At 43.2% G+C, this 14,073-nt stretch overlaps 1 protein-coding gene across 1 annotated transcript in view; it reads left to right on the forward strand.

The window, feature by feature from the left end:
* LOC117388220 (matrix metalloproteinase-16-like) overlaps window positions 1-12,755 on the forward strand; it is a 110,716-nt gene extending 97,961 nt beyond the window's left edge. The window contains exons 8-10 of the mRNA XM_033985719.2: window positions 3,581-3,731; window positions 5,260-5,375; window positions 10,846-12,755. Coding sequence (XP_033841610.1) covers window positions 3,581-3,731; window positions 5,260-5,375; window positions 10,846-11,180 — 602 coding nt within the window. The 3' untranslated portion in view covers window positions 11,181-12,755. The remainder of the gene's footprint in view (window positions 1-3,580; window positions 3,732-5,259; window positions 5,376-10,845) is intronic.
* The last annotated feature ends 1,318 nt before the right edge of the window (window positions 12,756-14,073 follow it).

A 14,073-nucleotide genomic window follows, 5' to 3' on the forward strand; every position in this document is an offset into this window, starting at 1 on the left:
ATTTAGTTTTTAATCACTATAGCAACGGCGCCTTTGTAAAACCCATGGGTATTAAGATTTGTCAAAACGGCATATGCTGTCCAGTCTGGCTATTGACTGTCGTAGGGAGTATTATACCTCTGATGATAAAGGCCAAGGTGACAAGTGAGTTTTTAATCACTATGGCAACGGTCCCATTGTGGAAACCCATGGATATTATGCAGCTATTGTTTTCCTGCTATTATTATTATTATTGTTATTGTTATTATTGCATGCTGCTAGTGTGTCCTTTGGCAAGACACTTTTCCCACCGACACTGGCGTACGCATGGATCAGCGCGATTGTAGCTACGTGGCGGTTTGCGGGTTGAACTCTTGACTAGAACGCAGTTTTTACTATCAAAGACTAAAGCGCGAGATGTAGTCAAACTGTCTACGCCCGTAATAAACGTGACTTTGAAGCTAATTTAGACGCCATTGAGATGATTCCGACGTCGTGTTTTGGCTCGTGATTTACGGCGTGGAGGTCCCTGAAACAGCTGTAAACCCGTCAGATACAATCCCCACGTGTTTCCTATCGAGCGCCGCGCCGCCTCTGTGTGGCCCACATAAAACACTCACTCAAGTCTATATTTCAAATCCTGATCTCATGTTACAGTTCGGCGAAGGCAGAGCGCCGTCGCGACTTCAAAGAACGCCGCGGCTCTGAAGACGAGCCCGCCTTTCGTGTGGAGGGTTTGAGGAGCGGGCGTCCGTGGAAGAAATGAATTTTAAAGGGAATTTCTCGGTTAACGTGGGATGGAAACGAGGAAATGAACTCAAAGTCGTGCGGATGCCGGGCGTGGCGGGGGGTCAGGGGTCACGGGAAGGCGTGCGAGGGAGAGGGGCAGCGGCGGGGATGTCCGTTTTCTCAGGGTAAAGGGCAGAGCGGGGCATCGGTTCGGTCGGATTTGGCGCTTCCTTGGGCGGCGCGGCGTCAGGACTTTTTAAGGAAATGACGTGGACAGATTATAAAGATTAGATTTACTCTGTCAAATGATTATCAAGATGTTCCCTCAGTTCGTAAAACTTTTGTCCACTGGTCTGAAGGTTGTCGGTTCCACAGATGAACGCTGTTGTTGTGTCCTTGAGCAAGACACTTAACCCCCCTCTCCCCTAGTGTCTGTGTGCACTGGTGTTTAAACGTGTGAGTGGTTTCTTGACGTAAGTTTGGAAAATCTCTGTATAAAAATGTGACCAAATAAGCCACATGTGTCAAACTGAAGGCCCGTGGGCTAAACATGGCCCGCCAGGTCATTTTATGTGGCCCGTGACAAGGTAAATTCAAATACCTGACTGTCTTAAAAAGCAGTTTATCAGGAAATACAGAGTTACAGTCGGTTTTTTTTTAATCTATGGAAAGATATATGCAATATTTGTAACTTGAAGCAGTTATAAATACGGAAACAGCTAATTGACAAGTTAAAAAATAGTAGTTACAGTGGTTCCTCGTTTATCGCGTGGGTCATGTGCTAAAAATAACCCGCAATAGACGAAATCCGCGAAGTTTCAGCTTTATTTTTTACTTATTCTCTATGTTTTTTGTCTGTAAAACCCCTCACCACACACTTTATACACTTTTCTCACACAGGCGTTAACATTTTCTCACATTTCTCTCTCGTTTAAACTCTCTCAAAGTTCAAACCTTCGTAAAAAAATTAATTAAAAAATGCGCTCAGCAGTAACAATTTCAATCATTTTCTTAATTTTTCTTATGAATTTTGCGGATTTATTTATTTACATTTATTTTTTCGTTTGCTCAAATCTGAAGCTTGAGCGGATTCGAATCAGTGGGCAAACGCTCTACCGACTGAGCCACGGTCACTGTCATAACACACAAACCGCAGGGGCCGTTTTAAAAGTTCAAGACGCCGTTCCAGATGTGGGTCAAACGGAAATGACATTATGAAAAATTCCAAAAATCCAAATATCTCATTTCGATGATGTTGGCGATTTTTTGTCGAGTCAACGCACAATGGACCGTAGTGATGTGTGTGCGCCTCCCCCCGCACTTCCTCTGCACCTCCTCCTCATCCTCCTCCTCCTCCAGCAGCAGCGCCGAGGGTCGGAGCGTTTCCTGGGGTCACGCCGTGTCAAAACGTGCCGTTGTTTAAACCTATTACCGCACAGGAAAAGGGAGTGGAACCGTTTTTAATGAGAAAAACGAGTCGCCGCTTTTAAACGGCGAGTACAACACGTTCACGGGGAAAGCGTTTAAATGTGTTGTTGTTTTTCGGGGCGAGTGGATCCCAGAGGCGTAGAAAGTTTCATAAAAAGCTTTGACTGTTCGTTGCTGCCAGTTTCTCCGCGAGGGCCGCTGTGTTTGGGTTTTATCAGCTCGGAGCAGTCCCCGGTTCAAGACTCAAAGATCCGTGAATAGCTCGGAGCGTCGGCGAGCACGAGGCGTCCCCGTGCGACAAGTTTGAACTGATCCAAACAAGAAAGTGTTAAGCAAGAGGTGAAAACGAGTGCACAGAAAGAACGACAGATTATAGCTCCAAAAAGGAAATGGATTTGAAAAACTGTGTTGGGTCAGATTTATATTTCAGACTTTAATGTTGATGATGTAACACAGAACAGAACTCTGCTTTTTACACATCACAAAACAAACTGTGTCACGACAGAAAAAAAACAAACACAAATACAGACACATGGAGGAGCAGCGGCTCTACTCCGAGCTCCTCCTGTGTCTAAAACTGAACAGAGTCACTGAGAAAAATATAAAACACTAACGAAAACAGTGAAAAAAACGTAAAGAAGTTTAACCCTATGACCTGCCTCCTGATTTAGACCTGGTTTAGTCCTGGTTTAGCTCTGGTTTAGTCCTGGTTTAGCTCTGGTTTAGTCCTGGTTTAGTCCTGGTTTAGCTCTGGTTTAGTCCTGGTTCAGTCCTGGTTTAGTCCTGGTTTAGTCCTGGTTTAGCTCTGGTTTAGTCCTGGTTTAGCTCTGGTTTAGTCCTGGCTTAGTCCTGGTTCAGTCCTGGTTTAGTCCTAGTTGAGTCCTGGTTCAGTCCTGGTTTAGTCCTGGTTTAGCTCTGGTTTAGTCCTGGTTTAGCTCTGGTTTAGTCCTGGTTTAGTCCTGGTTTAGCTCTGGTTTATTCCTGGTTTAGCTCTGGTTTAGTCCTGGTTTAGTCCTGGTTTAGCCCTGGTTTAGTCCTGGTTCAGTCCTGGTTTAGTCCTGGTTCAGTCCTGGTTTAGTCCTGGTTTAGTCCTGGTTTAGTCCTGGTTTAGACCTGGTTTAGTCCTGGTTTAGTCCTGGTTTAGACCTGGTTTAGTCCTGGTTTAGACCTGGTTTAGTCCTGGTTTAGACCTGGTTTAGTCCTGGTTTAGTCCTGGTTCAGTCCTGGTTTAGTCCTGGTTTAGTCCTGGTTTAGTCCTGGTTTAGTCCTGGTCTTCTGCTCTGACCTCCATGAGCTTCAGTCTGTGTTTTTACCCAAAATGTCCTCGTGGGAAAGTCCCTGGTGTTTGTGTATAAACAGGGGTCAGAGGTCAGAGGTCGTTTTACTCAAAGCGTCCGTTGTCTCTGCGTCTCGTCCTGATCGTCGTCTTGTTTTCTCTGCGCAGGGAAGCAGTTCTGGGTGTTTAAGGACACGGTGCTCCAGGCGGGGTACCCTAAGGACCTGTCGGAGTTCGGACACGGGATGCCGGCGCAGAGCATCGAGACGGTCGTGTGGTGGGAGGACGTCGCCAAGACATACTTCTTCAAAGGCGACAGGTCAGGACGCCACTGAGAACACGAACACGAACACGAACGGTCGGGTTTATTTTGACTCATTTATACTTTTAAATCCACACAGAACACGTCACATATTTTATACTGAAAACACCTCGTTCCACCTTGTGATGTCATGAAGTGGTGAGAGTTTAAAAACACAGTGGAGCACAAAGAGGGAGAGAAGGAGGAGAGAAGAGAGAGAGACGGAGGGCAGGAGAGAGAGAGATGAGAGCGAGGAGGAGAAGAGAGAGACAGAGAAGAGGAGAGTGAGTAAGAGAGAAAGGAGAGAAAGAGAGGAGAGACAGACAGACGGGAGGAGAGAGAGAGGAGGAGAGAAAGAAAGAGGAGAGGGAGGAGAGAGAAACGGAGGGGATGAGAGAGAGAGATGAGAGCGAGGAAAAGAGAGAGACAGAGAAGAGGAGAGAGAGTAAGAGAGAAAGATAAGAGCGAGAAGGGGAAAAGAGACACAGAAAGAGAGGAGAGACAGACAGAGGGGAGGAGACGGAAAGGAGAGAGAAGAGGGGGAGATAAAGAAAGAGAGGAGAGGGAGGAGAGAGAGAGAGACAGAGGACAGAAAATTAGAGAGGGGAGAGAGGATACAGAAAGAGATGAGAGAGAGAGGAGAGGAAGAGAGAAAAAGTGAGGAGAGGGAGGAGGGAGTGAGAGAGGGGGGAGAACGAAAGGAGAGATAGAGAGGAGAGAGAGAGTTAGACAGAAAGAAGGGGGCTGGGGGAGAAAGAGAGGAGAGACAGAGGGAGGAGATAAATAAGAGAGAGGAGAGAAAAAGTGAGGATGGAGAGAGGAGACAGAAAGATGATAGCAAGGAGGGAAAGAGAGAGACAGAGAAGAGGAGAGAGAGAGTAAGAGAGAAAGGAGGGGGAGAGAAAGAGAGGAGGGAGGCAAGAGAGAGGAGATAAATAAGAGAGAAGAGAAAAAGTGAGAGAGAGGGGAGACAGAAAGGAGAGAGAAGAGGGGGAGAGAAAGAAAGAGTGGAGAGAGAGGGGAGATTAGCAACTCCAGGAGCCCGAAATTATCCAAATGATTCTATAAATGAAGGTGTGTGGAGTTTAAAAACACAGTGGAGCACTTCCTGTATCACCACATGATGACATCACAAGGTGGAACAGAGTGTTTTCAGTGTGAGAGAAGACCCTGTTGTGCGTTAAACACGTGTGAATGAAACAAAACACAACATTAGAACATGTTTTAAACCTCAGGAGAGTCTATTATGTTAATGACGTTCGTGTTTAATTAAAAGTAAACACGGCCTCGTCTCAGTTCTTCTTCTTCTTCTTCTTCTTCTTCTTCTTCCTCGTCTCTGCCAACATCACGTCCACACAACCTGTTGTTTACGCATCGTTTACAGCCGCTCTGTTTAAGTCTAATCAAACGCGCGGCGGCGGTTTGCGTATTTACAGCGGATAATTGCCCGCTCGGGGACGCCATTTTACAAACTGACATATGCCGCGGATTCCGTCGTCATTCCCGAGCACCTGCTTCCTGTTGTTCATCGTGTGTTTACGTTTAGGTACTGGCGCTACAACGAGGACATGAGGACCATGGACCCCGGGTATCCCAAACCCATCTCCATTTGGCGGGGCCTGCCGGACTCGCCGCAGGGGGCGTTCGTGGACAAAGTGAACGGTACGGTTTGTTCTGAAGGTTTGTTCTGAGTGAGTGTGACGTCACCACAGCTTCAGCTCTAAATGAAGCTAATCGAGGCTAGCAGTTATAGCGGCTAATTTGGAGCTAAGTTTCATGTTTGGAAATCTGACCATGTGTATCATAGCAACCGAAGAGCCAATCAGGAGTGAGGCTGTTGAAGGTAACGCCCCCTTCCCGCACCACTGGTTTAGCAGGGAGCGGGCGCTTAGCAACGCTGTCAATCCTGTTGCTAACGCTAACAGGAGCAAGCTCAGGGAAAGAATCAAGCGTCACTTCCGGCGCAACGAGGCCCGTCCTGTTTCATGCACCGACGAACGCGACTGATAAATGTGCCCTGTGTTTCCATGGAGATCGGCCATGAGCGAAGCGTGCGTCCGAGCAGACTTCACGCACTTCTGTCTCCCATCATGCACCGCGCGTTTTCTACTACGCGAGAAAAAAAAAAATCTGTCAAAAAAAAACAACTCAAAATAACTAAAAAAAGAAAGAAAATAAACTAAAATAAAAAACCCCAAACAACTACAAAAATAATAATAATAGAAGTAATAAAAAAAAACAAAATAATAATAATAATAACATACATGAAAAAAATACCAAAAATAAATAAATAAAAATTAACTCAAAATAATAATAATTTTAAAAATGAACCCAGGATCATGTAAAGGGTTAATACGAACATTTAAGACCCAAAATGATACAGTTTTTCAATGTAAAGTGAATTGGAGCCAGAGTCGAAGGAGCAGGAAGTGCGCCCGTGCTCACTTCCTGTTTGTGACGCAGCGCTAGCAGGTTAGCTACGTCCATTTATATAAACAGTCTGTGGTTCTGATTAAAGCCTCTTCCTCGTCTCTGGCAGCAGTCGTGCGGTGCTGTGCCAGGATACAGTTGTTTACGCTAGCACGGGCGCGGGGGAGCTAGCGCAGCACGCTACCTAGCATCGACTGGAATTTGACCTATTTGTTTGAGCGCGTGGCAGCGGGTGGCGCTTCCTCACGTGCAGGACCAGAGGAAAGAGGGCACTGGCACCGCTGAAACACGAAACGAGGTCAGAACGAGCTGTTAAAGGTGTAGTACGACGACGACAGATGTTAGGAGATGTTCCACAGTACGGCATTAAAATATCTTACATTTATTCAAATACAGGTGATTTTATTGCTTTGAAAACACCTTAAAACAGGTTCTTATTGTGAACAGAGTCGTCTCTCCACAGATCTTACCTGTCAAATGGCCCGCTGGCATCACCCTCATCTTTTTATGTGGGTTTTAAAATGTTGGTTGCTATAGAAACATCCAAATACCAGTCGCATTCAATGTTTTTACTACTTTCTACAGTTCATATACAAACAGAAAACATCAGATTTATGAAATAAAATATATGGAATTATATAGTAAAGAAAGAAAAACAGTAAAAAAAACTCAACTAAAACTCTAATACTTTTTTTTTACATATTTAATTTTTTTTTAATATTCATCCCATTGCTTTGTTGAAATTTAGTCTTTTTTTTTTTTTTTTTTACTTCAGAATTCAAAATATTTTACTTCATATATTTCATGTCTCAAGTCTAAAAATACAGAAAAAAAAAAAAAACATTGACTGAGACGTCGTGTCCAAACGTTTGACTGAAACATTTAAAACATGTTTAAGTCGACTCTGTATTTCCCCCAGTGTTGCTTTAAAACACTGGTGTTTCTATAGCAACCAGCATTTTAAAATCCACATAAAGAGTTTAAACAAGCGGGTGATGTCATCAGGCCATGTTACGGGTAAGATCAATGGAGAGACGACTCCACTCACAAGACGTGTTTCAAGGTATTTTTAAACAATAAAATCACTGAATAAATGGAAGATTTTTTTATTTTATTCTTTTTTTTTTTTCAAATAAACACATGCATTTGTTAAAAGTAAATTTAATCTGGAATAAAACTGTAGACTTTTATTATTATTATTATTATTATTATTATTATTATTATTATTATTATTATTATTATTATTATTATTATTATTATTATTATCATCATTATTATTATTTTATTTTTTTATTTTTTTAATTATTATTTTATTTACTTATTTTTTTTATTTTTTTTTTTATTTTATTGGAGCCACATGTGTTATTGGGGTTTAAATCTTTCCTCAATAAAAACACAATAAAAATGTGTTTCAAGGTATTATTATTATTATTATTATTATTATTATTATTATTATCATTATTAACATCATCATCCTTATTATTATTTCATTTTGTCTTTATTTACTTCTGTTTTATTTATTTGATTTTTCTCTGGGCACGTTGCTGTTTGTCGCTTTGAACCAGTTGGACCAGATCGTGGAAAGCAAAAATGAACAAGCCGACCGCTGTGAGCTTATTCCGGTTTAATCCAGCCCGGCCTCGCCAAATGTCGAAAGAGGCGGGTCCAAACGCGTCTCAAAGCGTCTCCTTCGGCCAATCGGGCGGCTCGCGGGGCCCTCGCTCGCTCCCATTGGACGCCCGGTGCCAGGTGGGACTGTGACTTGGCACGGTTCAGTTCAGGTTGAAAAAAGCCGTCCAGGTGGCAAAGAACAGCGACGCCATCTGCGCCGTGTCGCGGTGCCAAGACCAGGGCGGGCGCCAACCCAACTGTGAAGGGTGAGCGGGCATCAGGCGCCGCGCTCGCCGTCGGTGTCACACGGACAGGACGGAGCGCGAGGAATAATGCTGCACTATGGAACGTTTCAAACAGAGCCTTGAATATTCCACAGTATGGCCTTAAACTCATCTGTCACCGTGGGAACACATAGGTGGCGCCACTAGAACATGTTACATATCAGGTCTGTGTAAGCGGCGAGCTCCATCACAGTCAGAATGAATGATGTTTATGATGTTTTTGAGCAGTTTAAATACTCGGATAAATGGAAGATTGGTGCGTTAATTGCCGCACTCTGGAACATTTTAAGAGACACAATAACATCTCCATAGAGACAAGTATGCGGCGCCACTAGGGGAAGTTACGTATCAGATCTGTGTAAGCGGCGAGCCCCCCTCAGAGTAAGAATGAATGCTGTTTATGATCATTTTAAATCATCATAAACAACATTCATTCAAATAGATGAATTAAATGCCAGACTGTGGAACATTTTAAGTGACGCATCTCCATGGAGATAAAAAGGTGGTGCCACAAGGGGAAGTTACGTATCAGATCTGTGTAAGCGGCGAGTTTAAAATGTTCCACAGTATGGCATTTAACTCATCTATTTTCTATTTATCTGAGCGTTTAAACGGCTCAAAAACATCATAAACAGCATTGACTCTCACTCTGAGGGGCTCGCCGCTCACACAGATCTGATATGTAACTTTCCCCAGTGGCACCAGATACTCGTCTCTATGGAGATGTTGTTGCGTCGCTTAAAATGTTCCACAGTTTGGCATTTAACTCAAAAGACAAACCTGTTTTATTCGTATATTTAGTTTAAAAGTCTCGGCGTTGGACTCGTTCGACCGTCGTAAAAAAACAGAAGAGAAAATGAACGACAAAAAGCATCAGCCGTTTTTTTCTTTCTTTTTTTCCATTTGTTTATTTGCCCGTGTAACAGACCCACAGAGCCGATATGGAACAGTGACCCAGATACGCCGCTCATCACTGTCGTACATTAGACAAACAGCCTGAGGCGGCGCCGACCTCCACGTGACCCACAGGCCCCGCCCCCACTCAGGCCCAAGCCCACCCAGGCCCCGCCCACTCCATATGACCCTCAGGCCCCGCCCACTCACGCCTCTCTCCCTTCTGTCGTTCTCTCTCCCCGTCTCTGTTTCTTCTCTTTCTCTCTCTTTCTTTCCCCTCTCTCTTCCTCCCTCTTTTCTCTTTCTCTCCCTCCTCTCTCCCTTTCTCCCTCTCTCTGTTTCTCTTTTGGTCTCTCTTTCTCCCTCTCCTCTTCCTTTCTCTCTCTCTCCTTTCTCTTTCTCTGTCTCTCTCCCTATTCTCTCTTTCTCCCTCTCTCGCTTCTCTCCTTCTCCCTGTCTCTGTTTCTCCTCTTTCTCTCTTTCTTTTCCCTCTCTCTCCCTTCTCTCTCTTTCTCTGCCTCTCTTTCCCTTTCTCACTCTCTGTTTCTCTTTTTTTCTCTCCATCTTTCTCTCTTCTCTCCTCTCTCTATCTCTGTCTCTCCTCTTTTTCTCTCACTACTACCATTACTACTACTACTATTAATTCTACTGCCTCCTCCTCTCTCCTCCTCCTCCTCCTCTCTCCTTCTCCTCCTCCTCTCTCCTCCTCTCTCCTTCTCCTCTCTCCTCCTCCTCCTCTCTCCTCCTCCTCCTGCTCCTCCTCTCTCCTCCTCTTCCTCTCTCCTCTTCCTCCTCTCTTCCTCCTCTCTCTTCCTCCTCTTCCTCGTGGTTGTGAGTTCTCCTCCTGAGTCGTTTTAGGGAGAATAAAACTCCTCAGACTGAGTCTGTTCTCCTTTAACACGGATCCTGACGGGAAAACGACTTTCATCTTTAATATGAAGACGCTGTGGCGTCCGCTGGCTCCGCCCCTCCCCCCACACTTTGCATTCTGGGTATTTCCTCTCACGTTTTCATGAGACACATGAATAATAAATAAACCAAAACAAAGTGAGCAATAAAAGTGTGAGCTGTGTGCGGTTTACTCCACACATCCACCGCTCTGTTAGCATGTTAGCATGTTAGGCTAATGTTAGCAGCTCTGTGTGTTTTAACGTGTCTCCATGGCGACAGTAGCCTCGAAATGCTCATTAAAGCATCAATATGACGCTTTTTTCTCTGTTTTAATGTTGTTTCCTCGTCACACACAGACCTGGAGTTGAGTTTTGTTTCATTCTCACATGTTTAACACACAAACCTGCAGATTTAAGTTCTTCTCTCGAACTGAAAACACTCTGTCCCACCTTGTGATGTCATCATGTGGTGATACAGGAAGTGCTCCTCTGTGTTTTTAAACTCCACACACCTTCATTTATAGAATCATTTGGGTCATTTCAGTCCTGGAGTTGTCACTTATCTCGACTGAACTAAAGGTAAAAGGAGGAGTTAACATGAAAACTACCACTTGATGACATCACAAGGTGGAACGTCGCGTTTTGATCTTTGTAGATGTGACAGACTAATAATAAAGTGACTCAAACACGTGTGAATGAAACAAAACACAACTCCAGGTCTGTTTTTGAGGAGGAAACACGGATTCAAACTCACGAGAGTGGTCAGATCCGGTGACTCAAAGGTTGTTGGTTCGATTCCCGCTCCCACAGATGAACACTGTTGTTGTGTCCTTGGGCAAGACACTTAACCAACCTCACCCAGTGTCTGTGTGAATGTGCGAGTGATTCCTTGACATAAAACCATTTGAGTGACTCGATGGAAAAACGTCTCAAGTGTCGTATTCCGTTTAGCTCCATTTCTCTATTAAGTTGTGGGTTCTATTCCCCGTTTTCGTCCTGACGTTTTGCGTTTTCTCTCTGCAGGTTTCACGTACTTCTACAAGGGGAAGGAGTATTGGAAGTTCAACAACCAGTTCCTCCGCGTGGAACCCGGATACCCGCGCTCCATCCTCAAAGACTTCATGGGCTGCGAACTCATGCCGATAGACCCCAACCGCCAACCCCACGACGACGGCACCTCGGACGTCATCATCGAACTGGAGAACGAAGCGAGCACGGTCAAAGCCATCGCCATCGTCATCCCGTGCGTCCTGGCGTTGTGTCTACTCGTCCTGGTTTACACCGTGGTCCAGTTCAAACGGAAGGGCACGCCGAGACACATACTGTACTGCAAACGCTCCATGCAGGAGTGGGTCTGACCTGGGACAAAAAAGGACAAAACGTAAACGACAGCGCCACCCGGAGGACAGGGGTGTTTTCTACTCTTTGACGCAAAAAGAGGAGGACTTAAAAAACGGACGGTGCCAAGCGAAACCGCGTGTCCTCTTTTTGTGGAACCGGATGAGGTCGGGTTTGACGGATCGCGCGAAAAAACCTTGTCCTTTTTTTTGAACGTCAAGGAAACAGCGCCGGGAATATTTGCCTAAAAAGACCCTCACGAGGAAAAACGAAGGGGGTCCGCATCACTTTGTAACTCGGAAACTTGACTTCCTTCATCCCCTTCCTCGTTATTTTGATCCGTTTTAAAGTTTCGGTTTCGTTTTACGCCCGGCTCGCTCGTAATCGGACGTTCAGGGAGACGCACGCTCTTCCCGTGAACTGCAGCGCCGTCGACTCTTACCGGGTCGTTGATTAACAAAAACAACAATTTTCTATTTTACGAACTTCCCCCCGTGTTTTTAATTTGAGGTTGTTTTTTTTTTAAAACACGGTCCTCATTGTCCCTTTAAAATGACGGAGGTCGAGGCCGAGGAAACCAAATAAAAATCGACTTTCTCTCCAAAGAGGATCACGTTTTTATGAGTTTAATAATTCTTGTTTTGAGATACCTTTTTGTCCCTCCTCTGGATCCGTACAGGAGTCAGGGAGCTGTGACTGTTGTGGCAGTCTGTTGGCGACACAGGGGCCAAAATATTCTGCAATATTTTAACTCGCCTTAATTACGAATCATACCGACTTTCGTGCTTGATTTTGATGTTTTTTTTGGTGTTGTTTTTATTTGTATACTTTTTCTTTGTTTGTAAAAAAGGAGCCGTCGAGCTTCTTGTGATTTCTGGATTTTACTACGTTACCCAGAATCCTCGGCACTGGCTTGCTGAGCGCGTCTGGGCCTTGAATATTACCGTAGGGTCAGCCTGTTTTGAGAGTAACGTATCGTGAAGGAAAAGTCTCGGAGTAAAGCCACTATTTTTGTGTGTTAAGATATTTTTTTTGTTAGCTAATTAATTCACGTTCGTACATTTCGGCGTCGCGGAATCCCGGATCGTCAGTCGTTCCGGTTTGGCTTCGTCAGGTTAAACGGAACAAACGCTATCGACTGCCTTGTTTGAGGGAGTTCACAGACGCCTACGTTACCCAGAATGCTTTGAGGACCTACAACATGACACAACCAAGTCGAGATCAGTGCCTGTGTCCATGTGCATGCTAGCAACCGCGCTCCTCAAAACCGCTACTAAAACGTCCGCGTAACGACACCAAAACACTTCCCATTTTCATCCCGAGGTACCAATATTTTTTTAAACTGAAAACTTGCAAGTGGTTTTTTTGTGAAATGATTTGGTAAACGAAGTAATTGGCCTTAAGTGAAACGCATTTGCAAACAGTGTCTTTGAATGTGTGTCTGTCATGATCGCATATGTATTTTTATTTTTATTTTATTTTATTTGAGTGTTTTCTGGTCAAAACAAACGGGACATCTCACACTGACTGCTTTGTGTAAGACTATGGGACAAACACGTGTCCTACAGAATGAATAAACTGATCCATATACAACGAACGACTGCCTCAAACCCTTTTTTTACACGCTCTGTAGCACGCTAGCTAGCTCAAAGCTAACAGTCGCTTTTATGAAAATTGGAAAACGACCTATTAAAATTCAAATTAATTAAGATAAAGACTGCACGATTATTTTTATATGTAGAATACTTCAGTTTGTGTTGTTTTGATTTTTATTATGCCTCAAAATTAGCATTAGCGTTAGCATTGACACACAAACATGTCTCTTTCTAAACACAGAAGGGTCTCAAGTGAAGTATTAATTTTATTTGTGTAGAGTTTAACATCCGCCTGCAGCTCCCTGTCCACTGTCTGATGCTAACCCCTTAACCTCTGACCCCTGACCCTTAACCCACCTGCAGCTCCCTGTCCACTGCCTCATCTTTACATTTTTATTCATTTTAGCCATAGTTTGTGTAAAGACGTGGACTGAGTGAGCGCGACGTCACCCACAGCGTTCGGCTCCGGTCAAATGAAGCTAATCAAGGCTAGCAGTTATAGCGGCTAATTTGGACCACGAGTATCATAGCAACCAAAGAGCCAATCAGGACCGAGGTAGTTGAAGGTAACACGTCTTCCTGTTTGCACCACTAGTGTAAGAGGGAGCGGGCGCTGAGCAACGCTGTCAATCAAACCTGTTGCTAACGCTAACAGGAGCGACCTCGGGGAAAGAAGGACCTGATTTGTCTGTTATTAATGTTCAGATCTTGATTTACAGACACAATAGTGAAATAAAAACCCCAGGATCATGTAGACGGTTAATACGAACATTTAAGACCAGAATGAGTCTGAAGCAGCAGAGACAGAGAGAGAGACAGATAAAAAAAAAAAAAAAAAAAAAACAACCCTCAAAATAACTAAAAAACAACTCAAAATAACAAAAACTATATATATATATATATATATATATATATATATATATATATATATATATATATATATATATATATATATATATAAATAAACTTTTTTTTTAAAACCCAAAATAATAATTTTAAAAATATATAGAAAAACTCAAAATAACTAAAAATAACAAAACAAAACTCAAAATAACATAAAAATAAAGAAAATAAACTAAAAAAAACCTCAAAATAAAGAAAAAATAAATAAATAAACTCAAAAAGAAAAAACTCAAAATAACTCAAAAATAAAAAGAAATAAAAATAATAATAAAAACAACTCAACATAACAAAAAAAAACTAACTCAAAATAGCTAAAAGAAAACAAACAAGAAAAAAATCTAAATAACTAAAAAAAAGAAGAAAAAAAAGAATATAAACTAAAACAAAAAACCCTCAAAATAAGAAAAAAAATTTA

This window comes from Periophthalmus magnuspinnatus, chromosome 20 (assembly GCF_009829125.3).
Source record: "Periophthalmus magnuspinnatus isolate fPerMag1 chromosome 20, fPerMag1.2.pri, whole genome shotgun sequence".
Taxonomy (NCBI): Eukaryota; Metazoa; Chordata; class Actinopteri; order Gobiiformes; family Gobiidae; genus Periophthalmus; species Periophthalmus magnuspinnatus.